We start from the raw sequence: 23,556 nt of genomic DNA, 5'->3' as shown, positions 1-23,556 counted from the left end.
TATTTAATTTTTTATTTATATTATTCGAATATCATTTAAATTACGCGGGAAAAAGCCGATCGTATTTATTTTTTTCAAATAAATGAATATTTGAATTATTCTGTCGCTGAATATGACCGGAAAAGTCGATGTCTTAAAGTAGTGGATTATTTATAAATTATATTGCGGAAATGATTGGGAAGTTGGCTCGACAAAAACCACAGTACGAAAATAAATTTTTTGTATTTTTTTACAGTATATAGTACAGTTGATTAATATGCGATATACCAGCATCGCACTGTCACGGTAATTATAATATTTAATCGAATTAAATAGTCAGTCTTGACCCTTTAAATAAGGGCACTGCTACGAACTGATTTGAATTTTTTTTCTATTACCATTAAATATCATTGAATAATAATAATTGTAATGTCGACTAATAATATCACGCTGAGGCCTTTGGAATAGTGAAATCTCGCCTGCAAAATATTCAAGTTGACTTACTGTATAAGTTTGTGTATAATATATTAACTTTATAAGTAATAATTAACTTCGTCGTATCTAATACAAAAGGAGTAATCGAAACAGCCTCCAATTAAATTGGAAAAGTTTTACGGAAAGAAAAAAAACGGCACACTTTAAGTTTAAACACGTGGTAGAGATAATTTAAGTATGTACAATATCAAGGATCCCCGGGTTCGGTGTAAATTTCACACCAAATTGGACAGTGAGTTGAAGCAGGACCACCCCAACGCCAGCACTGCGGTATACCCAAGTGTGTAAGCCCTTGTCTTACAACTCTATATAACCCGGTGTTAAATAATTTTTTCGACCCTCGTCCCCAAATAATTTTGTCCTTAAAAATATATTTTTCAGTGTCAAATGCCGTATTTGTTTCGGAAAGTACGTCGTTGTAAATATTCGATGTATCACCAGAAAGTGAAAAGTCACCGAGAAATATTGAATTTTTTGCATCTACAAATCGTTCAATAATATTATTGTCTTCTGGGTCGTGCATCTGGACATTTATTAAAGTAATATCGAATTTATTGACCTAAAAAAAAAATACATAAGTAATTGCCTTAATTATTTAAAAATCATTCGTCACTAAGGATATCCTCAGATAACACCTCCCACTTTTTAAAAATATTCAATAACCTCGAACGGTCATATCCGCAGTAATTGATAACAACTGTAAGTTATTTTTAAATAAAAAGTGTCGGACCCTCTCTGAGAATGTCCTTAATATAAATAAATATAATAATAATTACGTGAAATATAATTGAAGCAAGTACTGGAAGAAAGACAGTTGTCGCTGGAGGTTGTTCACGAAGACTGATGCACATATCTGGGTATGCATCCCACAAAACAGCAAGACCAGCACCCAGATGTACAGAACGCCATTGCCGATGATTACCGCGCCAGTCTTTAACGCGTTTCAGTATCGGGGTGTTTAATTCTCGTGTTAATTTATCTAGAGCTTCTAAACTCTTTACTTCCTGAAGCGCCAACAACGAAATCCTGGTGAAAATCAAAAGTATCAGCACCGCTTTGCATGATGATCTTCGTTAAAAAAAAATTAATTTTTCTAAACCAACCGATTTTCTAAGATGGTTCTGCAGATGACTTCCATGACACCTGGATTGCCAGCTTTGTCACTGTTAAAGCCGTTCAAATTCCAGGAGGCGACTCTTATTGATGTCCGGTCCAAAGATTCATTGAAGTTGTACTCGATGCAGGGACGTGGACTAGCGATACTCAACAATTCCCATATTTCTTCCTCCGTGATCCCGGGACTTAATTCTACATTTTTTTCACTATCATCTAGTCGGGGTCTGGGTAAAGAAAAATTATTGTAATTAATAGAGTAATTAATGATAAGTAGCTAACTGGTGCATTACATTCTTAAAGGTGTCACTCGGTCGCGATTGACACGAGCGACTCGACGACCCGCGTTATTAACTCGGGGTGTACTGGAAGCTTGAGGAATGTTCCAGGAAGACGAAGGACTTCCATTACTACAGGTATGGATTACTGATCCATTTGAAATACTGCTTAATTTAAGGTACGGTCGTATCATTGCTAACTTATATTTTCCCATTCCTCGCAATTTCGCGAGCTCGTCAAGAGAATTAAAGCATCCATATTTTAATCTCTTCTCCACAATCCTTGATGCTAATTCCTGAGCATGTGTAAAAAAATTATTATTATTATTATTATTAGTATTATTTATTTATAATTTTACTTTCTAGTTCACTTGTCAGTTAAAATTAAACTAAAATCGTGAATGCAGGATAGTGATAAAAGCATAACGAACTTTTTTTTTCTATAGTTCTCAAGTGTGTAAAAAAAAAGCGGGTAATTTAGCAGTAACTATTTACCACACATTTACAAGTCAAATAGTCGCAAATAAAATCATTTATAAGCGATTTTGGAAGATTGACAGCATCATTGGAAAGAGACAGAGTACGCCGCTGATTCAAGGGACAGGGTCTGATATTGAAAGAAATAAAATAAGCGAGTCACTGGATGATGACTAAATTAACAGATGATTATTTCACGTCTATTTAATGACAACGCACTACTTGACCCTTTTTTTATCAATAAAAAAAAATTGTTATTTATTTACAATGACGATGGTTGGTTGCAATAAAACCCAACTAACCTGATCAACTCCAGGTACAACTTGAAGGTCAAACACACTAGCTAAATTAACGTCTACTTGATTAGTATTATTTCCAACAGAATTTAAACTCGTTGATGCTCGTGATGATGTACCACTGTCATTGCCAGTAGATACGTATACTTCCATTTTAATACTTTCTAATTTATCAGCACCTATTCCGGACACTAAGGCAAGATCTTCAACCCGATTAAATCGCCCAATAACACGTCGATAGTTGACAATATTAGCTGCTAGATGACGATTAATGCCAGGTAAGGTCATCAACTCTTCTTCAGTCGCCGTATTTAAATTTAATAATTGCGGCTGTCAATAAAATATTTAAATTCAAATAAAATCCATTTGACAAATAATAAATATAAATAAATAAATACCTTAAGTGTGTCATCAAGTACAGAAAAAGTATGAGACAAATTTTTCGAGTTATGAAACCTCCTTCGTCCGAATCCAGCCAAAGTTATTTGCTTCAAACTGGACCTCCTCGTCTTCTGTCCAGAATGTAAACTACTGGACTGTCCCATTTTAAAATAAATATAAATACCTCGGATCCTCGTGCGTTAAGTAGTCATCTGTCAACCCTACAATCATTTGATTCTTGTGTCAAACTCAAGTTAACCATTAAATCCAACTGATGACTAGTCAATATCCACATCGTTGGTATATTTTTTAAAAAATTTCTTGCACTGTCAGATGATTTTAACGTTTTCTGCAGTGGGGGATAAAAAACACTCGTCTCAGCCTACAATTATATATTTAATATTGTAAATTATGTATACCTCTAATCAGTAGTTATTTAGAGAGACAATTGATGATACATCAAAATCCTCGTACGGTATATAGTAATCTCAGAGCAAAGTGCAAGGTCATGATTATGATCTATCACTTGAGGTGTACACCACTCATATTAAGTATTAATATATCAATAAATATATATACATATTTCTACGCGTTATATTGTCTATTATTGATTAGATCAATTGATATAAATCTCTACGACTAAATGCCCCAGGTATTAAATTATTTAATGACTTACATGGTATTTTTTTTTTCTGTTACCAAATCATAGATTGCTTTTATAGAAGAATGTGCCTCCGTGGCCAACTTTATCAGGACTTGCTCTGATCGTATATGGAGTTGACGTTAAAATTATTTAGCTTGTTTTGGAGCGACATAACCCCACTAAATTATTATGGACAAAAAGGAGGCAGTAGATGCTGTCATACGTCGTATTGTGTAAAAAGGGGATGCAGGGGAATTTATATGTATGTATATAATATATATATCAAGTGATATCACGAGCAAAAGCGCACACGCGAGATAAAAATAATTATTGCCAGGGATTCTGGGGTCCTAGTAATCAAATCATCATCAGCCAATAGAATTTTATAAAATATCCCCAGAGAAAATATTTACACGCTTGTACTCCGTGTTGTTGCATGATAGTGTCTCCAAGTGTCTGCAATTAAAACGTATTTATTTATTTATATTTTTTTTAATTTCTATCACCTAGTTGTCACTTACTTATTGGAAAATATTTTATGACAGCATGGCGGTAAGAATACTTTTTAAGAAGCAATCACTGAGCAGACTGATGAATCCTACAAGATCAGCGAGAACCACCACCACTGCTCTAGGTAATTTTGATGATATTGAAGCTGTTAATAATTGGCGGTCAGAACTTTTGGCGACTATGAGAATATTTAAAAATTTTATTAGTCCAGAAGAGGAGGATTCGTTGTTCCAAGAAGTCGAGCCGTATATGAAACGTCTGCGATATGAATATTCCCATTGGGATGATGTTAGTATAGGACATTTGGTGGAGATTCTGCTGGCTGAATCGTTGGTTTATGATTTAATTACAGGCAATTCATGGGTACCGGGAGACTGAGCGCGCGAAATGGAATCAAGAGAATACTAAAATAATTGACCGGGTCAGAGCGATGGCTTTTCCACCAGGAATGCCCGAGCTGGGGCTGGTTCATGTCCTGGATCTCGCTGCCGAGGGCAAAATAAAACCTCACGTTGATAGCGTTCGGGTACATCAGCGCTGATTACTTTAAATATTCAGTTTATTTGGCGCCTTAATTTTAATTTTTTATTTTTAAAAAATTTCAGTTCTGCGGAGATGTGATTGCTGGCATCAGTTTGCTGAGTGACTGTGTCATGAGACTCACTCAGGTGGGAAATGAAAAAGAATGTCGACATGATTTCTTGATACCCCGTAGATCACTTTACATAATGAGGTAATTTTGTAAATATTTAAATGATCTATAAATTAGTTGGGAATAAATTAATTTTTTTACAGCGGCGCGGCTAGACATAAATACAACCACGAAGTCCTGGGTCCTGAGGAATCGATATTTAACAATGAAAAAGTTATCAAGACTAGAAGAATATCAATAATATGTCGCTGTGCTCCAGAGCCATGTGATAATAAATAAAATATTAAATAATTGTTTGAATTTTATTGTTGATATTTTATGTATCAGAGATCAGGTAAATAAATAGCTTTGTAAATACATAGTAAATTCAAAATATAAAAGCAGTGAGGATTATAAATATATATATAAAATATTTTATACTTTACACACCAATTTATTCACATTAATGAATGAAAAAAACAAAAAAAAAATATACAATTTAGTATCTTTACTTAATTTAATGTATTGTACTTATTGTAAATTATTAATAGTTTTTTTTAAGAGGCTAATCAAAAAAATAGTAAAAAAGTTACTGATAATGAAAATTTGTCTGATAATTTTTTATCGTTGCAATTAAATTTAATTTTTTCCTTAAGTTCTAATTAACTCGGCGTATAATTATTTCAAGAAATTAAATGCTTTTTTAAAGGCATTCTTAGACACTACCCCTCACTTTTTAAATATTTTCAATGACAGCTGTCGTAAGTATCAAAATTTGGTCAATTAATTAAAGAAAAAATTTCACCGAACTATACATTAAAAAAAAATTACTTATAGTTGATATCGAATTGACTTCGAATTGATAACTGTAATTTTTTTTTTAAATCTATATTTCGATGAAATCGTGACTACGTTATCTTTTTTTCTATTAATGCCTTAATTTCTTTTTAATTAATTGATAAAATTTTAATGCGGTTGACATTTCAGTCATTGAGTATTTTTGAAAAGTGGGAGATTTCTGCGAATGTCCTTAATAAAAAAAAAAAAAAGAAAAAAAATGTAATTCAGAAGTAGCCTCGCTGATATTCATTACAAATAATAATAAATATCATCTGTTAATATTTCGTTATATATCGAAGACTATTTTACTTTTATAAATTTTAATAATTATTATTTTATTATAATCAGAGAAATTGATTTTATTTTGTACTTGGTAATAATTAAATATTATTTTCTGTGGTTTTTCCAAATTTTCGATTCATATTTGATGGAAATATATCACAGTTTTTATCTTAATTTTTTTAATTATTTATTACTATAAATTTCAATGAGCGTATAATGAGTTGTCATAATTACTTACAGTGTACATCAACGAATGAAATACTACATACTTTTAAATAATCAATTTCTCTGATTCACTTGCTACTGTAAATTAATTAAGAATAAAAAAAAAATACAGCACAAATAATGACATAAATTATCACTCATTACAAAGATTTTTTTTTTAACAGAACTTCCATCGATTACCACAATTATTACACAGCACGAACGTGGTCATCGGTTCATCAGCCGATCGTGTTTGAACTTGATTGTAAGTACAATTACGCTGTTTACATTTACCGCATTTTAGCAGATCTGTCTTAGTACCTTGTACAGTAGCAAGTTGTGCATCATTGATAGCTTCCTTTTTGAATCTATCTCTCAACTGTTTTATTTCATCACTTGCCATTTCTTCGGCAGTCATTGCGGCAAGACGCGCCGGTGTTATGGCGCCAACAAGAAAATTAGTTTTTAATGTCGGATTCTTGGCGTCACGTAAATTAGCTACTCGACTACGTACCTACAATAAAAAATAATTTTATTTTTTTTTCTTTTTCAAATTATTCAAGATACGAAACTCAGTACCTGATCGGGTACTAGGTCTTTTACTTTATAAAAAAACAATAAAATAAAATTCAAAAGAATGCTTACTCTATTTTTGTATCTGTTGTCAGTGTTTTTGAATTCAACAAAAATAGCTTCTTCTAATTCCTCAGCAAGTTCTTGAGGAGTTCCACAGGCTTCCATTGATAAATTATCAACACTGAGAGCTGAAGCTAAGAGCTCACGGCACTTGAGCCTCACAGCGTCTGTTGTTGTTGTCGAAGGGAACGATGCCTGTTTTTTATGTGAGTCCTTACTTGATGATCTCTCATCCTTACTTTTAATGTCATTGCCATCCGTATGATCTTTGTCTTTCTTCGAATCATAGTCGTCTTTATTTTTGTCTGAACGTTCTTCCTTTTCCTTGGAGTTGCTCGATGAACTCGAATCTTTCCCATCTTTATTTGGACCTTTCAAAATAAATGATAATTAAATGATAAGTAAAATAGTCGTCCTTAGTAATTAAATAAAAACTCACCTGACAAGAATTTTTTCCAATTTTTAATCAGTGTTTTTGATAAGGTTATTACTTCATCATCTCGGCTAGATTTTCGTAATGAATTAACAGTCATTCCAATTCTGGTTTTAGTAAGAAGTTCCAAGTCAACAGGAAGTCTTTGAAGAACTTTGAGCAGCTCCAGCGCCTGCTCTTGACCCTACAATAATAAATAATAAATAATATTCATATACAAATACATTTATCATTATCGTATGAATTAATTAAAAATTTATATAAAATATATATGTATTGTCGTGGTAAATAATTTATCCAGTTTAAAATATAACAACGTGTCGGATATATTCCGATTATACTTATGCAGCCTAACTTCTTAATTTACTCACTCACTCACCGTCCCCTCAGGATTTAACATTTTGGTGAGCTTCTTCTGGATTCTCAGTATCTCGTCCTCAGCATTCATATTGTAGATCTGGATTTTTTAACAGATAAATAACACAACAAACAACACACACCGTGGACAAGCTATTATCTTTTAATGAATAAATCCAAGTGCGGCGATGGCTGGCAATCAGCTAACTGGTATGTAATAGCTAAGGTGTAAAAAAAGATGGGTGCTGCTCGCGGCTCTTGGATTAATCAGACCTACCAACGTTATCAGTTGTAAAAAAAGCGTCGAGACGCCGACAACACTCTTGTCAACTTGTTTTTATAATCCCGCGTAATTTTGAATTCGGGCTGAGTACGCGATCAACAGAAGACTGATGATTATTCAAGTTTTCATTGAGATACAGATTTATTAACAAACCAATTATGTATTTTAGTCTCATTGATTATTATTTTGAGGGAAATTAGATGAATTCATTGGAAAAATTTTAAACGCTTTTGTTATGAGACCTATAGCGGGACAGTAATTATTTCTTTTGATTAATGAAAAATAATGACAGGTATAATTATTATTTTTTTTTTTCTCATTGTATTTAAATTGATATAAAAAGTATTTGAAATATGAAAACTGATAATTTACCTGTCCCACTACGGATTTACGCGCTTTCTTTTTTTTATTACTAATTTTTTTGAAACTTCTAATAATTTTTTTAAATTCCTCATATATTTTAGCGCCGAAATTTTTAAAATTTTAAAAATTTTTTAAATTTACTGAAACTTTTAATCCTCTAATCTCGTTACCCTACAAATTGAAAAAAAAATTATTGCAGGAGAAAAAATGTATATAATGTTTTGTTTATTTATTTATTATTATTATTATTGTACAGATTTATCTATTTTATTTTAAGAAATATTTCTTTTATATCTATGTTAGAATCTAGCGGCAAAATAAAGTATAAATTTATCATAATGATGTTTTTAATAGCTAAAGAAAATTTAAAAACTAGGAAGTTTAAACGCAAACTGAAACTTCAGTACATTGGTCGAAAAAAAAATGATTTCTCAGTTTTTTTATATTACAATTTTCCGGAAGATAATAATAAATAAATTGATGACAAAGATCAATCATTGGAGCAAGTTCTAATAAATAATTGATTATCGAAGCGTTAAAATTCGTCGCAATCACAGTAATAATAACAAATGCGTCAAAGTCTATGTATAATTACTACCATTATTATAATTCATATTTTTTTATTATAATTAACATGATCACACGAAATTTATTAATTTTAGTAAGCCTTTGTTGCATACAAGGACATAGTTGATTAGTAATTTTTAAATTATTTTGTTAAGTCGATTGTACACTGGCCTAAAGGAATGTTATTTTTAAATATTTTATTCACTTAGAGTTTGAGTATTTTAAATTTACTGCCAATTTATCTTTAACTTGACGCTATTTCAATAGTTGTCATAATAATAATAATCTTTTCTTAAATATTAATTTAATATCAATTTAAAGACTGCTGATATTCCAAGCAACGAGTAAATCATATTTTAAATAAATAAATAATTATTTACATTACGGCTTCACAACTTTTTCAATGAAAGATTTCATGTCTTGCATTTCCTGAAAATAAATAACAATAATATTTATTTGTAAATATAAATAACTTAAATAATTATTCAAACAAACCTCATCACAAGATGAATGCATCATTCCTCGATATGTTTTGAATTCCACTTGCGTCATAAATTGTTTAAGAAGCGACGCTGTCATTTGTCCCCATTTGTAAGGAACAATTGGATCACAATCACCATGACATTGTAATACTGGTATATTTTTATTTCCCACAGCACTCTGAGGTAAATAAATTTTATTACATCAAGTACCAGGTCAATAATCATAAATAAATAAATATGACTTACTGCAGGAAACTTTTGATGTAAAGGAAGCCAAGCAGACAGTGCCATAACACCAGCCAGAGGTTCAGGAAAAGTGAGAGCACTATAAAGTGCCAAAGCTCCACCTTGACTAAAACCACCAAGAACAATACGTTTTGTTGGAATACCAGCAGCAACTTCTTCAGCAATCATTCCGTGAACCATGTCCGCGGCTCTGCGGATACCTTCCTCATCTTCTGGTCCATTAGCATCCAGAGAACGCAAATCAAACCTGGAAATTGTTTTAAACATCAATAAAAATAAATAATACACCTGGTGACGGCTGTCAGAATGGTGTCAATCAATTCACTGACGTAGCTGACAATAAATTATTAAATAACTTACCAAGACGGCATTCTAAAGCCTCCGTTAAGTGTAACTGGCATTGTAGGACTATAAAGACATATATATAAATATACTTTAATTTAATATTTTATGACATTATGATTTATTGAACTTTTATTTTTATTTTTACACTTACGCAGTTGGACAGATTACTTTCATATGCGATGCTTTGATAGCACCCATGGAACTGGCCCATCCATGCCTGCAATTCAAAAAATAATTGATCAATTATTATTTATTATTAATAATAATACTAATTATTGTCTGCTGGTCATGAAGATCAACTAACCCAGTATCACCAAGGCCATGAAAAAAAATTAACTGAAATAAAAAATATGGATTAGTTAATTAATATGATAAATAAATTTATGTGGTTTAATTGATATTTATTGAAAGTAATTATGATTGAAATTAAAGCTCAAAATTAAATCCTACCACTGACAGATTTGCGGTTAAATCAATCATATTAATAAGAGCTGAGTTAACGTCAGAATAAATAAATATTTAAAATGATAAATAATAATAATAACAAGTGATAAATTGAGTGAAAGTAAGTAATTAGTAGCATTTGAAATAAATTATATAATGAAGTAGATTTTACAAAAAGGGTTACGTGTGATGTTAATGCAGATTGAGTTTTTAATTTAATTGGTTATGACATGTAGAGCGATGTGGATAATAATTATTAGATATTAAATATTAAATATAATATTACCGTTGCAGTGTGACGACTAGTAGCAGCAATTACTACTGGGGTTGTCATTTTTATTTATTTATTTTTGGTTAATTGTGACCTGCACTTTTTGCTCCAAAAAAAATGTGAAAAACGTGGAAGAGCACTGATAATAAGTCAAATTCGTAAATATAAGATTTAGTGGTAGGGGAATGTATATATCTAAATATAATATATGTAACTGAAATTAAAATTTATTCGACTAGGAACTAAGTACATTTTTTCTAGACGTTGTTGGTAGTAATAGGGTATTATGACACCACGTGACTGTAATTCAATTTGCCATTGGCCATTCAATTGTTACAGCGGGTCCAATAAAATTATACGAAAAAATCTTTCGATTGTTATCTATTAATTCGATGAGTAATGATTTTTTGAATTTATTACCTACCCAAGTAACACTTGGCTTTTCGACATCTATAAGATAGCAGTTTTGAGGCTGATTTTTGACCTGTCGATAAGACACCAAAATGTTGACAAACCGATCAGAAATTATCATCGAAATATCTGCTTAAATAACTTTACACAAGTCACGACAAGAAGTAAATTACAAATGTCATTTAAATGATTTTTTAATTGAAATTACTTTTTTAGGACAGAAAAAAGAATTCAAATTTCTTATGACTTCTAGGATCAACATCTGTACGTCTTATTTATTTAAAAAAACTTGGTTTCCAGACAAAAAGAAGTTTGTCTTGTCCTGTTAATAGACATCCAGGATAGAGGTACCGTTTTTGGACATTTGAAAAATTTTAATAAAATAATTTGTCAAAGACGCAAGAACAATTAATTTTTTAAATATTTTTAAAAATACTTTAATCCCAGTAATAAAATAGAAATTTTATTTAACACTTTTTCATTAATTAAAGTAAAGTATTAAATGTTACAAAATGGAACCTCTATCCTATATGACATCTTAAAGTTGCCACTGTTCTACTTGGGTACCTTTTACCTGACACTGATAACAAGTATGATAACTAACATATACATAAATTTATATGCTCTGGTACTTGCACTGCAAAATGGATTGTAAATAAAATCTGTATTTTATTAATTAATTATAAATTATAAACATATTTATATATCTATATATTTATGCATACAAATTAACGATATCTAATCTGGCACATCGGTATTGTCTTGTTTGTGTATTTCGAACAAGGACCATATTATTTTTGATTTTCAGCAAATCTAGTAAAGGAAGAGCTACAACATATCCCCAGCCGAAACAACTGCACTCAGAAAATGAAAACCCTCCTTGGACAACGTAACCAATTACTTCTCTATCACATGAGTTTCTAACTGAGGTACATTTTTGTAAATAAAGCTCGTCCATAATCTTTTTTTGCTCAAGCTTTCTTGCTCCCAAGTAAGCCAGAGGAATGGGAGTTTGCAATGCTTTTTTAGCCAGGATTCGTTTTCTTCTTTCGCGTTTTAATAAAAGTTTGTGTTTTATTCTTAAGGCTTTTCTCTGCGCTTCAAATTTGTCGGTCTTCTTTTTTTCAATCGGCCCACCCCATTTTCTGTCATCATTAAATTTTTTTAAATCTTCTTCGGTAGGTAAGCAAATGATAGAAAAATTATTTGGCTTTCCCTTGGTCTCAACCGTAACTTTGACTGTTACTAGACATGATTTATCAAGAATCGCGGAGTCATTAAAATTTAAAGATGTAGATACAGGAGATTTACGATTCCTTCTATTATTAAAACTATTAAATGCTTGAGATAACGAATTTATTATTTTAGGATCTCGTAGCACTTGAAGATTCTCTTTATCAGTCCATTCTTTTATGAGTATTCCCCATTCGCAGTTAAAAGGACTGGAGATGGAAAGTTTTGTAAAATTAACTCTTCTGTTAGGAGGATACCGGAAATATTTATCTTTTAGTTTAATCTGCATTTCCTCAGCTTCTCGTTTATATTCAGCAGTGTCAGGATGATTCACTTCTGGTTGATTGAGCATCATGCTTTCGAAAACAGCAGACCGATACTCTCTGAGACCAATAGGTCGAGCACATCTGTAGACAAAACTCAGCCAAAACGCAAGTGCCCAACCAGCAGGCAGAATAATGTCGATACCGGAATTGAACCCTGAAATTTATCTGGATGTTAATACAGTCATAGTTTTAATGAAATAGTAATCAAAGCAGGTGAGTAATCAGCAAGTCTTACCAATACTTTTATTTTCAGCTTCTGTTCCAGGATGCTGTACTAGTATAATAGGAACCTTGGTGATAATATCTTCATTAAAACCGGAATCATTTTCAACCCCAGGTACTAGATTCCCACTTCTTAGTTTATTAATTTGCTCAGTAGATTTAAAATTTTTTTTAACATCCTCTCGTACTGATGACTCCCAAAGTGGGCTGGCTGCTGTGGACTTATCAACATTGATGACATCATAAGTTGGAGTCAGTGATTTATACTCGACTTTAGTTCGTTTAGCAGGAAAATAAAACCTTGGATCTAGTACCGTAAGTCCGAGGATACCATGCCGGGGAAATTGATCCGGTGAATTTAATTCTTTTACTTTTTCAAAAATATCTTTTTGTTCAATGAACGATTTCCTATGACCAGGCTCTTGATACCAAAAATTTTGCCACGGCTGTGCAACATCTACCTCCATTGTCTCTGGATTACTTGATTCTTCCTGATTAAATGTAAATGAAGGACAGCGCAAAGCATCAGTTATAATAGTAGGCGCCATTGGTCCCCTCAATCGAAATCTATTGAGAGTCAGAAATTCTAAACTGCAACCTGTTGAGTTTCTATATGATTTAGTTTTTGCTGAGTCTGCTGATAGCACTTCCACTAGATTTAAACTTGACACAAGTTCATCTAGAACATCTTTAACCAGCGCGGGGTGAACCCAAATCCATATTATTTTATCATCAACACAATCTGGTCTCCACATAAAATTAATTACACCCACAGGACATCCTTCTGTTCTATAAAAAGTCAGCGATCCCTGTCTATCTCCGTTTTTATAAGCATTAGCTCCAAAAGATTTTTCATATTTACAATGAACCTTCAGAGTCTCCATCAATATCTCTTCCGGTCCCTTCAATTCAATGCAACTATAGTAAGAAATATCTTGAATAGTACAGTGTCCTTTTACTGTCCGATAACTAGACCTAGTTGCTTTGTCATTAGAAAAATTAGCGATCTTGTATCCCCATTTTTCTGTCATATGGAATCTCTTTGCATGCCAAATGTGTGTCTCCAACCACGCACACTTACGCTGCCTCCTCTTGTACTCGGACAGCAGGTTATGAGGTCGTCGTCGGTACTTCCTGGAAGGTCTTTTAGGTATTCCAGGTTTTCCTGATTTCTCCATCTGCATCTTATGAGCTTCTCTAAGTCTTCTAGGCATACGTTTGGCATTATGAGACATGACACGTCTTCTCATATGGATTGGAAGACGTTGGAAAATTAATTTCGTCTGCTGGGGATTTTCTAAAATATTTAATGAGATAAATAATTAATTTAATATATTTATTTATTGTCATAATATAATTTTAACCTATTTACCTATCGCATATGTCATAGCTGCTATTTCATTAGCACGAGCTGCTGCTAATTTATTTATTTCAACATCTCGTGGCAGAGATACCGACCCACCAAGAAATTCATCAAATTGCGGCTTATCCATAATTAATTAATTGTTTTTATTATTATATATTTTATACTTAGTATTATGATGGTATTTTATTACACACGTGGACATTGATTTTTATAAAGGCATAAAAATAAAATTCGTATCCATGACAACCACTTGCTATTTGCTACAGTTTATTTAATAAACTATAGTAAAACAGGAAGTAACCTTTAACCGCGAATATTCAAATTATGTCCGCCATGTTGCTCCTAAAAAATGTATATAGATAAATATTTATTAACATTCAAAGTTCATTATTCCACAAGGACAATTATTAATATTTTGTTTTTTTACCAAGTGATTATTAAAAAAAAAAAAAAATTAAAAAAATGAATAACAGCTAATTTTTTTTTGTCAACTGAGTACTGATGAATAATAAATCAATTGGCCAAAAAAAAAAGGTCGACTTTTGTCAAGTCGATCTCAGTCTCAGTGTCGTCGCCATTTTTCAAGGCAGGCGGACGTCAAGTCGGGCCGTGGGTCGCACGGTTGTGGGTGTACTGAGTTTTATTGAAGCGTAACAAATTTTTTTTTCGACTCTACCCTTAAATTAATAAGTGATTAAATTACTTATAAATAAATAAATAATTAATTAATTAATTATTTATTGTTTTAAATAATATATAATTATTAGACTAAACTGGATCTGTAGTTTAAACCCAAGTACGGGTGATTTGTCCTGGGGATTGATAAGGTAAGAGACAGCTATATACCAGAGGACAGTATGTCCATCTTCGTTTAGCTTTTTGACAATTTTAAAACTCGGTGATATTTTTTTTACTGAACAGTTTTTAATTATTTTTAAAAAAAGTGAGGAGTTGCTGCGGTTGATTGTCGGCCGCTGCGAGATTGATCAGCTTGAGGAGACTGCGGATGAATAATCGGCTTGTGTTAAAATAAAAAAAAATACATACATATACATATATATAGCGTACATACATATTGTATTAATAAGCTTATAGAGGCCTATACCTATAATAATAATAAGAGAAGAAAGTGGTGGTGCACGGCCTCACGTCCTCGGCGCACGAGTTTACTCTCGGCGGTCGGCTTCGATTTTCTCCGGGCTTGACGATGAGTTGCCAAAGAAACACTGGCAGGATCACGGTGCCCGAAGACCTCAGGAATATACTACTTGAGTTTACGATCAGTTATCTCCTCGAGCAACCTGGCGACATAATTGATTATGCTGTTGAATTTTTTACTCGTTTACGTGACAATCGACAAACAATGTTGATCCAATCTAATGCTACGTGTTCATCAACACCCGACGAATCCGTCGAGGAAGGTGAGTATCATATTTACTTTATTTTATTTTACTAAGAAGAAAAAAAAACTATTTCATCTGCGGCTGTTTGTTTATCGTTTGGAGTTGTCTAGTTAAAATATTTGAAACAGGTGTAGTTGTTTGAAAGAGTACTCGCTCTAATTGGCTCGACTTTTGATGGCATTCAACAATTGTACATTCCTTGAGGCGATCTACAGTGTACATCTGTATTTTGTTATAAATAGAAATCACAAGGAAAAATTTTTACTGTCTTAAGTTAACATCTGTGCAAACACGATTTCGTAGTTTATGTAAATGCTAATTTATGTTATAAACTAACTTTCAATCATTAATTCAAACCCAGTACAGTTAGAAACTTTTATATTTATTTATAACATTTAAATTAGTTATGACGAAGAAATACTTGTTGTTTTATCTCAAATTGACATCGTAATTTACTGTCTTATTATTACAATGCAATAATCATTTCATTATCCTTTGGTTTCATACAATGGGTATAATATGTTATTGTTGTCGATTGAATTAAGATTGAGATTTAGATTTAAGTTGTTGACAGATTTAAATAGTTTGATAAACCCGCGGCAGACCTGTTGGCATAAATAAATCCAATTTTATAAAATTTATTTAATTCCAGAGCCACCGGTTGGCAGATTCGCTATCAGAAGAAAAAGCGTTTTCGCTGAGACTTATGATCCAGAGGAAGATGAGGAAGACGAGGGTGCCAAGGTGAAATACATTGACATGTCATAGACTATTTTAGCTCTCAACTAAATTGCTTATTTTATTTTCTTCAGTAACATTAATTAAACTATTGATTAATATTTTTTTTTTTATTACATGTTATTGTTATTTATTATAGCAATATATTTTTTATTTTTAGCCGTTTAATTCTGTAAGACATAAACAAAATTTTAATTTTCACTTTATTTGTTATGCCAACCGAGCGCGTTCTCCAAGAGAGTTTATCGTCATTTGCACCTGATTCTCTTTGAGAATTACAAAAGGTCTGCCTTGCTCGATCATGCGTAAGATAAAAAAAGCCTTTATGACGTCAGAGCACATGCTCGATAACCCCGGTTAGACGTAATATGTACGGGACAATTCAAGCGGTGTCAAGTCGACAGGCTGTCCAATATAATGCACACAGAGTAGGCCTAGCCTTTTCATTCACTTAAAATACCTCTGTGCGCTTAATCAGCTCACTATTATTATTATTTATTGTCAGAAAATTTCATACCCTAATTATCGGAATGACCCCTTGAATTAACTCGCAATAATGACGGCCAGATATTTATTATATTTTGTCTTGACATAACTTTTCTTCCAAACGACCGAGTTGATGAACAATAAGTCCAAAGTACTGAGAGGGCTTTTTTTTTTTTATTATTTTAGCTTCATAAAAAATAGATACAGGTGATGTAGCCGCAGGGTCGATGTAAAGAAGCACGTGACATGCGCGAAGTAACAATTATTTGTATGCCTCTTAGTTCCTCAAACTCGAGTTTTTTTTTTTATTATTAAATTCCGCATTAATTAATGTTTTTAATTAATAGTTAATTAATTTTGAGTAAATAATTAATGGCAATTTAAAAGCTGGGTAAAATAGATGATTTTATTTAAGTTTTTTATTATTTTGAATAGATGGTGTATCCAAAAAGCGACGAGCAGCGGCAGAGGCTGAGCGAGAGCGTCAGAAATATTCTTCTATTCCGCGCTCTTGATAAGGTATAAACCCAATATTCATATATATATATATATGTATATATGACGTATACAGACATAACAATAGAAGTAATATAGAGTACACAGTTTGGTTCAATATTTCCGATATTTCGTTAGTGTCAAGCGGCGATAAAATATAATCGGGTTTTTTATTTAAATGTTTTCAGGAACAAATGGCAGATGTGCTGGATGCGATGTTCGAAAAGAACGTCGAACCGGGAGATTATATCATACGTCAGGGCGATGATGGTGATAATTTTTACGTCATTGAAAGGTAGGCCTTGAACTAAAACGACCAATGACATTTCAGTAAACCGAACGCGATTTGAATTTAAATGGATTTTTTGTCCTGTTTTATTTTATTTACATTTATTTTTATCTGTTTTATTTAAAGAGGCAAATTTGAGGTATACGTTAAAGATCCATCAGGCCAGGACATGTTGATCCACACGTACGATAATGGCGGAGCATTCGGTGAATTGGCGCTTCTTTATAATATGCCACGTGCAGCAACTATCAAAGCCATCACTAAAGGAACTTTGTGGGCCATGGATAGACAAACATTCCGACGTATTTTGTTGAAGTCCGCTTACAAGAAACGCAAAATGTACGAGAATCTTATCAACAAAGTCCCGATGCTTAAATCGCTTGAGGTTTGTATCTCATCTGTCTATTGCCGCAACAAATCGATGCCATGGCCATTGATTTTATTATTCCCATTCAATTTGTGTACACCCCTCCCATGCTACTTACACAGACTACGCCAGTGCGTTTAATATCATCGTATAAATTTTATTTACAGGCTTACGAACGAATGAATCTCGCTGACGCACTAGCTCCTAAACATTTTTCCGACGGCCAGCAGATTATCCGTCAAGGGGACATGGCTGACGGGATGTACTTTGTTGAGGATGGAGTCGTCAGGATCACGATTATCGGGGAAAACGGTCGTGAGGTGGAGGTAAGTTGACATTTAGATGCATAATATCATTAATCCGCTGATAATTTGTTATGATTGCTGTTGGGGAATAAACTTTGCGTTATTGCCTTTGTTCTAAGATCAATCGTGTACCCGCTGGTGGTTATCTAGGTGAATTGGCTCTAGTCACACACAAGCCCCGCGCTGCCTCAGCATACGCAGTTGGAAATGTCAAGCTTGCCTGTAAGTATACAACATTATATTAATGCCCCTCTGTGTATCAGTCTCTGAGCATCAACTTTATCGATTAAACTTTATGCTCACTCTGAGTAAATATACCGTACAGTCCCTCAACTAACTTGTCTCGTAATTTATTTTAAAAGTTCTGGATGTCGAGGCTTTCGAGCGGCTACTTGGCCCTTGTATGGAGTTGATGAAGCGTAATATCGACGACTATGAAGATCAATTAATTAAAATATTCGGAAGTAAAACTGACATTTCTGACATCCGATGAATGTCTTGAACGACAAAGAATCAACATCGCGTCATTTTTTGGTAATTTTCACAATATACTGACGCTCGATATAAGCACCCAATTCTTCAACACCCGCTTAACAAAACTTGCATTCATTATTTATATATATACTCATATATATATACAAACATATATTTTTTTTTTCATCCTTGATGGATGTCACTCGCGCAATCGCCCTAAAATGAAAACAAAGTATAAATATTTATTATTATTATTAATTATAAATATATAATATATAATATATCATGTGAGTATTATATCTATAGCTAAACAAAATTTATACCTATTTAAATCTAAAGAAATGAAACAATTTTCAAGTACAATCACTTTCGTATTATGGAAGCACAATTACGGAAAGTTTATTATCGAAATGAAGCTATGAATATATATATCACGTGAGACTGTAACGGATTGGAAAGTATTAAAAAACACTTTTATTATTACTTAATTAAAATCTTCCGTACGGTGAACAAACTAATAATAATAATAATAATAATAATAATAATAATAATATTAATAATAATAATAATTCATTGCCGTACTAAGATTGTGAGAATTTTTGAGAATGTGCCGATTGTTTTTCCACTCTCTTATTCTTTAATCGAGACCAAAAAAACAAAAAAATAAAAAAAAAAAAATAATGATAAACAATTTAATAATTTATCAAGTTCAAGTCTTTCTCACTTGTATCTGAAACTATATAAATACATATAAAAAAAAAAAAAAAATACTTTTAATGAAAGGCATATTCATTAGTAGACTAATTAATTCAATATTTCGCGTACATTCATTCATTGTTCCCGGTATATGCTCCAGTGAGAATAACACAATAAACTTCCCAGTGATATGAGTTTGTTAATATACGATGCGAGAGATGATAACAAAGAGAAACCAGTGTAACTAGTGATGTTTCTAGCAAACGGAAATTATTGATTTTTCTTTTTAAATAAATGCTTATTAGGTGAATTAACACACGAGAATCAATGTCGTAGTTGTTCGTAGATGATATGTTGCTAATAAAAAAAATAAATAAATTTCACTTGCAAATAATAAACATTTAAAATAATAAATTTCACGTACATATATCATTAATTGTCAATAAACATTTAAATAAATTCAATGAAAATCCAGGTGCAGTAGTAAATTAATAGTTTTTCAAACTAAAACGTACATAGCAGGATGTTGATGCTGACACACTTAAGTAATAAATAATTACAAGAGCGAATATCGTCAATTCTTATCAATTTCATTATATTTTTTATGGCAACTATCTCTATACCTCGCGTGTCTCATAATCATAACATATATTTATAAATTACACATTAGTATTTGCTTACCAAAAATCTCCACGGGGTTGAATGAAAATAATTTAATAAAATATTCGTAACAATTCGCTCTTTTTAATCGCCAAAAAAACTAAACTTACATATTTAAGTACTAAAAAAAAAAAAAACAATCGAGCTTTTAATCACACGTACAGTAGAGTCTTGTGTTACCCTAGCCAAGTGAAGTCTATTATTTAATTAAAGATGATAATATTTGTACGTAGTGAGTGTAGATAATGTCACAAGACCTGTGTCTAGAGTATTGTATTATTTTTATACCAACTATGTCCAACTCACCAAAAAAAAAAACAAAATTACGAGGGTGATTAAATTTAATCAGGAAAAAATAATAATGATAATAATAATAATGATAATTATTCTTTAGGCAATCAAACAGCTGGAGGTGTGTATATGTCAATGTTAACCTGTTATTACTGCCCTTAATTGTGTCTTTATTTCTATCGAGTCAATGTTCTTCCGTGACTAGAACGTAAATATAAAAATTGCTGAAAAAATTTCACGGTGTTGATTGCATGCTATTGGATTATAAAATCGATAGTATCTAATCATAACTGGGGACTCAAAAAAGGGAGAGAAAGAGAGAGAAAAAAAGTTTGACGTGCGATTGAACACTTGGAATTATAGTCCAATATATATATATATTTCTTCTATATATATTTATATATATAGAGTATTAGTAACTACTTTACCTTGACATCACTTGGGCATTGTTCTTGTAGTTAAATAGAGTCAAAAATAATTGCGAGCACATACATTGTATCTGTATAATTTATAAATATATATATGTATACATATATATGAATTAAAATAATACTAAAAGTAGCAGAGGAAAAAATTTTATCTCTTTTAAAAAAGAAATAAAATACTCATAGGAAAAATTTTTTTGTGCATATTTAAGAAATTTGTTTATAAAATGAATAAATTGTCATACATCTGTCATACTTTTAGTATCATAAATTTAAACTATATCAAATATTGTCTTTACGTACAATCGCTCTGTGACGAACAAAAAAAAAGTTTATTGAAATTTAATTTAATTTTATTGAGATAAATATATCGTTATTATTGTGTTAAATATTTACTATGAATTGTTGTTGGTATTTATTATTATAATTATAATAGATGTATGTTAACAGTATTTATGATAAGTGAATTATGAAAGTAATACTTTTCAAATTATACATCAATGAAGAAATGTTTTTATTTTGTTTTATTATATTATGTTTTCTTTATTTAAATGTTTCGTATAATCTCATTTGTTTTTAGTAATTGTAAAAGAATTTATGAGAATGTTATATATGTGTAACGATATATAAAATATTTAAATGATTGTCTGGGTTATTATGACATTTAAAAATAATAATAATAAATATAAATATATATATATGTAAGTCAGTTAGTAAGAAGAGATAAAGGAAATATTTAAATTACGTAAGTTATTAAGTCATGTATGTGTGTCATTGTAATGAATATTTTCCGGAGATATAAAATAATATAAGAGCTTCCTTCGAGGCACTTTGGTATAAAAGTCACGTAAAATCTTTTATTATTTATATTACTACTATATTAGTCAATTTATTATTATTATTATATTTAATAAACAATGAATTTGTCATACTATGTATAACAAAACAAAAAAAAATTATGTTGTTTTAAATGTTTGTAACACAAAATAATTGTAAAGAAGGTTGTGTGTGTTGATGATTTAAATAAAAACAAAAAAGAGGAATTTATGAGAAAAGCAATAATGAATAATAATAATATCGACTCTTTCATAGTCTTGTAAAAAATATTATTCATATTTGTTTTTTCGGTAGTGAGTAGGGACAAAATTTTTGCCTTAATTTTTAAATGACTGGTTCAAATGTTTGATATTACGGCGAAAATATTGGTCATATAAAAAAAGTTTTCAAACAAAAGTTGTTTAAAATTTGATTTTCTAAAAAAAATGTCTCTTATGATTTTCTTTTACGACCAATATTTTCGCCGTAATTTCAAAATTAAGATTCATAATGAATGATTCAAATTTTTGATAATTATGAAAATCTTACTTTTGGAATTACGGCTTTCTATCAGTCCTACGAAAAAATTATAAGAGACATTTTTTTTGTAAAATTAAATTTTGAACAATTTTTATTTGAAAAATTTTTTTATACGACGAATATTTTCGCCGTAATATCAAAAATTTGACACCGTTAATTATTAGTTGTTATTTTCAAATTAAGGCAAGAATCTTGACCCTGATGAGTTTGCTTAAGAAGGTCATAATGGCTTAAATTTAAATAAATAAATGAATTTATTTCATTAATATTGTGTATGAATCTCCTTGTAAGGAAAAAAATTTAAAAACTAATAAATTATTTAAGAAAGAAAAAAAAATACATATATATATAAAAAGTAAGAGACCCAGTACCCAAGGTAACTTATTCCCTGATCAGGTATTAGGTCTTTTACCTAAAATTGTATCAATAAAATAAATTTATAAATTATAGTACTCAGCCCGGGATTACATGAAAAGGGTTGCTGTACATTAAATGTCTTCGTCCATTAAATTGAACACGTGTCCGTTACGTAAAGTGTACATTATTTAAGACGTTTTGTTGCCTAGCACACACGTCATTAAATTGTATATTTATTTAAACGTTTACGCACACAACTCGCGCTTTATTGACAGATAATTATTGTAATTGAATAATCAGTTGATGTACCATTTTAATTATAAGTTAAGTAGAAGATCAAAGTTAGTGTATATGGAAAAGAAAAAAATTTATTAAAAGTCTGCTCCAATTGCGAGACAAAATATAAATCTATTGAGATATTTATCTGACGGCGAGGTATAACTTTTTTTTTCGTAAAATTGTTTGAGTAATGTCAACTAAAATAACAAATAAAAAGATAATAATAATAAATATCATAGCCGACTTCGAATGCTGATCTAGCGAGTCGTGATATAATAAATAACGTGTACAGCTGGTCTGACCGTGAGATAAATATTAATAATCATATCATTCAATATTTAACAGTCAAACATAACTACTAAATATACAAACAATTATATCACGGATTGCTAATTTTTTTTTGAAATTATAATTAAAAATATTTAAAGTCTATCAGAATAAATAATAAGCAGCAGCATTCGTGTTGGAAGTTGATAGTTTCTAAGTCGTTCTAGTCTCTAAGTTTATGGTTATTTTACTCAACTATTCATGAATTTAAAAATAAAAAAGTATAATTGCCAATTATCGAAGCTAATAGATATCTACATAACTATTCGAATAAGTCTTTGTGCTCAAGCTTTAATCAACTCTTATCACTGTCGATTCATACATATTTATTTATCATAACATATATGTATCAATTATATACATCTGTATTGCGCACTGGAATTTATTTAAAGCAAGAGACTTATTTGAGAAGAATAATAAATATCTAATAATTAAAAAAAAATAGATAGTGTAATCAAAGTTGATATAAAATAAATAAATGAATGGACCTGGAC

The 23,556-nt window shown here is 31.0% G+C and overlaps 6 protein-coding genes and 1 long non-coding RNA gene across 12 annotated transcripts; 3 read left to right on the top strand and 4 right to left on the bottom strand.

Annotated features, from left to right (window-relative positions):
• Nucleotides 1–205: 205 nt before the first annotated feature.
• On the bottom strand, nucleotides 206–3,785 carry LOC103576758 (endonuclease/exonuclease/phosphatase family domain-containing protein 1). Of its 4 annotated transcripts, none has more exons than XM_008557135.2 (7): nucleotides 3,696–3,785; nucleotides 3,037–3,401; nucleotides 2,645–2,968; nucleotides 1,881–2,161; nucleotides 1,578–1,814; nucleotides 1,251–1,500; nucleotides 206–1,033 (listed from the first exon to the last, which is right to left on the bottom strand). In XM_008557135.2, exons 2-7 carry the CDS (start codon nucleotides 3,181–3,183, stop codon nucleotides 662–664), a joined length of 1,611 nt encoding a protein of 536 aa, XP_008555357.1. In that variant the 5' UTR covers nucleotides 3,184–3,401; nucleotides 3,696–3,785; the 3' UTR covers nucleotides 206–661. The 4 variants fall into 4 exon arrangements, with proteins under 4 accessions (XP_008555357.1, XP_008555359.1, XP_008555358.1 ...); XM_008557137.2 differs by having other exon boundaries at nucleotides 3,037–3,240; nucleotides 3,696–3,774; XM_008557136.3 differs by lacking the exon at nucleotides 3,696–3,785 and adding an exon at nucleotides 3,439–3,689 and having other exon boundaries at nucleotides 3,037–3,368.
• Nucleotides 3,786–4,039: 254 nt separating this feature from the next.
• Nucleotides 4,040–5,181, top strand: LOC103576757 (alpha-ketoglutarate-dependent dioxygenase alkB homolog 7, mitochondrial). The gene is made up of 5 exons (XM_008557134.2): nucleotides 4,040–4,131; nucleotides 4,208–4,460; nucleotides 4,525–4,698; nucleotides 4,778–4,905; nucleotides 4,968–5,181. Exons 2-5 carry the CDS (start codon nucleotides 4,209–4,211, stop codon nucleotides 5,101–5,103), a joined length of 690 nt encoding a protein of 229 aa, XP_008555356.1. The 5' UTR covers nucleotides 4,040–4,131; nucleotide 4,208; the 3' UTR covers nucleotides 5,104–5,181.
• A 95-nt stretch (nucleotides 5,182–5,276) lies between these two features.
• Nucleotides 5,277–7,796, bottom strand: LOC103576759 (transcription elongation factor S-II). The gene is made up of 4 exons (XM_008557140.3): nucleotides 7,578–7,796; nucleotides 7,205–7,382; nucleotides 6,775–7,136; nucleotides 5,277–6,643 (listed from the first exon to the last, which is right to left on the bottom strand). Exons 1-4 carry the CDS (start codon nucleotides 7,644–7,646, stop codon nucleotides 6,308–6,310), a joined length of 945 nt encoding a protein of 314 aa, XP_008555362.1. The 5' UTR covers nucleotides 7,647–7,796; the 3' UTR covers nucleotides 5,277–6,307.
• A 662-nt stretch (nucleotides 7,797–8,458) lies between these two features.
• On the bottom strand, nucleotides 8,459–10,729 carry LOC103576761 (acyl-protein thioesterase 1). The gene is made up of 7 exons (XM_008557142.3): nucleotides 10,572–10,729; nucleotides 10,146–10,177; nucleotides 9,993–10,058; nucleotides 9,857–9,904; nucleotides 9,497–9,743; nucleotides 9,264–9,428; nucleotides 8,459–9,197 (listed from the first exon to the last, which is right to left on the bottom strand). The coding sequence occupies exons 1-7, from the start codon at nucleotides 10,617–10,619 to the stop codon at nucleotides 9,150–9,152; spliced, it is 654 nt and encodes a 217-aa protein (XP_008555364.1). The 5' UTR covers nucleotides 10,620–10,729; the 3' UTR covers nucleotides 8,459–9,149.
• A 159-nt stretch (nucleotides 10,730–10,888) lies between these two features.
• LOC128668393 (uncharacterized) lies at nucleotides 10,889–11,679 on the top strand. Its single transcript, XR_008404137.1, has 2 exons — nucleotides 10,889–11,131; nucleotides 11,221–11,679. It is a non-coding gene; the product is annotated as an uncharacterized LOC128668393 (long non-coding RNA).
• On the bottom strand, nucleotides 11,618–14,365 carry LOC103576760 (ribonucleases P/MRP protein subunit POP1). Its single transcript, XM_008557141.3, has 3 exons — nucleotides 14,121–14,365; nucleotides 12,762–14,045; nucleotides 11,618–12,680 (listed from the first exon to the last, which is right to left on the bottom strand). The coding sequence occupies exons 1-3, from the start codon at nucleotides 14,239–14,241 to the stop codon at nucleotides 11,683–11,685; spliced, it is 2,403 nt and encodes an 800-aa protein (XP_008555363.1). The 5' UTR covers nucleotides 14,242–14,365; the 3' UTR covers nucleotides 11,618–11,682.
• Nucleotides 14,366–14,702: 337 nt separating this feature from the next.
• LOC103576762 (cAMP-dependent protein kinase type II regulatory subunit) lies at nucleotides 14,703–23,532 on the top strand. Of its 3 annotated transcripts, XM_008557145.2 has the most exons (10): nucleotides 14,703–14,941; nucleotides 15,059–15,535; nucleotides 16,170–16,261; nucleotides 17,177–17,260; nucleotides 17,425–17,531; nucleotides 17,652–17,910; nucleotides 18,060–18,218; nucleotides 18,317–18,419; nucleotides 18,560–18,731; nucleotides 20,422–23,532. In XM_008557145.2, exons 2-9 carry the CDS (start codon nucleotides 15,322–15,324, stop codon nucleotides 18,688–18,690), a joined length of 1,149 nt encoding a protein of 382 aa, XP_008555367.1. In that variant the 5' UTR covers nucleotides 14,703–14,941; nucleotides 15,059–15,321; the 3' UTR covers nucleotides 18,691–18,731; nucleotides 20,422–23,532. The 3 variants fall into 3 exon arrangements, with proteins under 3 accessions (XP_008555367.1, XP_008555365.1, XP_008555366.1); XM_008557143.3 differs by having other exon boundaries at nucleotides 18,560–23,532; XM_008557144.3 differs by having other exon boundaries at nucleotides 15,036–15,535; nucleotides 18,560–23,532.
• Nucleotides 23,533–23,556: the final 24 nt, after the last annotated feature.

Source organism: Microplitis demolitor, chromosome 8 (genome assembly GCF_026212275.2).
Source record: "Microplitis demolitor isolate Queensland-Clemson2020A chromosome 8, iyMicDemo2.1a, whole genome shotgun sequence".
Lineage (NCBI taxonomy): Eukaryota > Metazoa > Arthropoda > Insecta > Hymenoptera > Braconidae > Microplitis > Microplitis demolitor.
The sequence above is the reverse complement of the archived record's forward strand: the minus strand, read 5'-3'. Positions and strand labels throughout refer to the sequence as shown.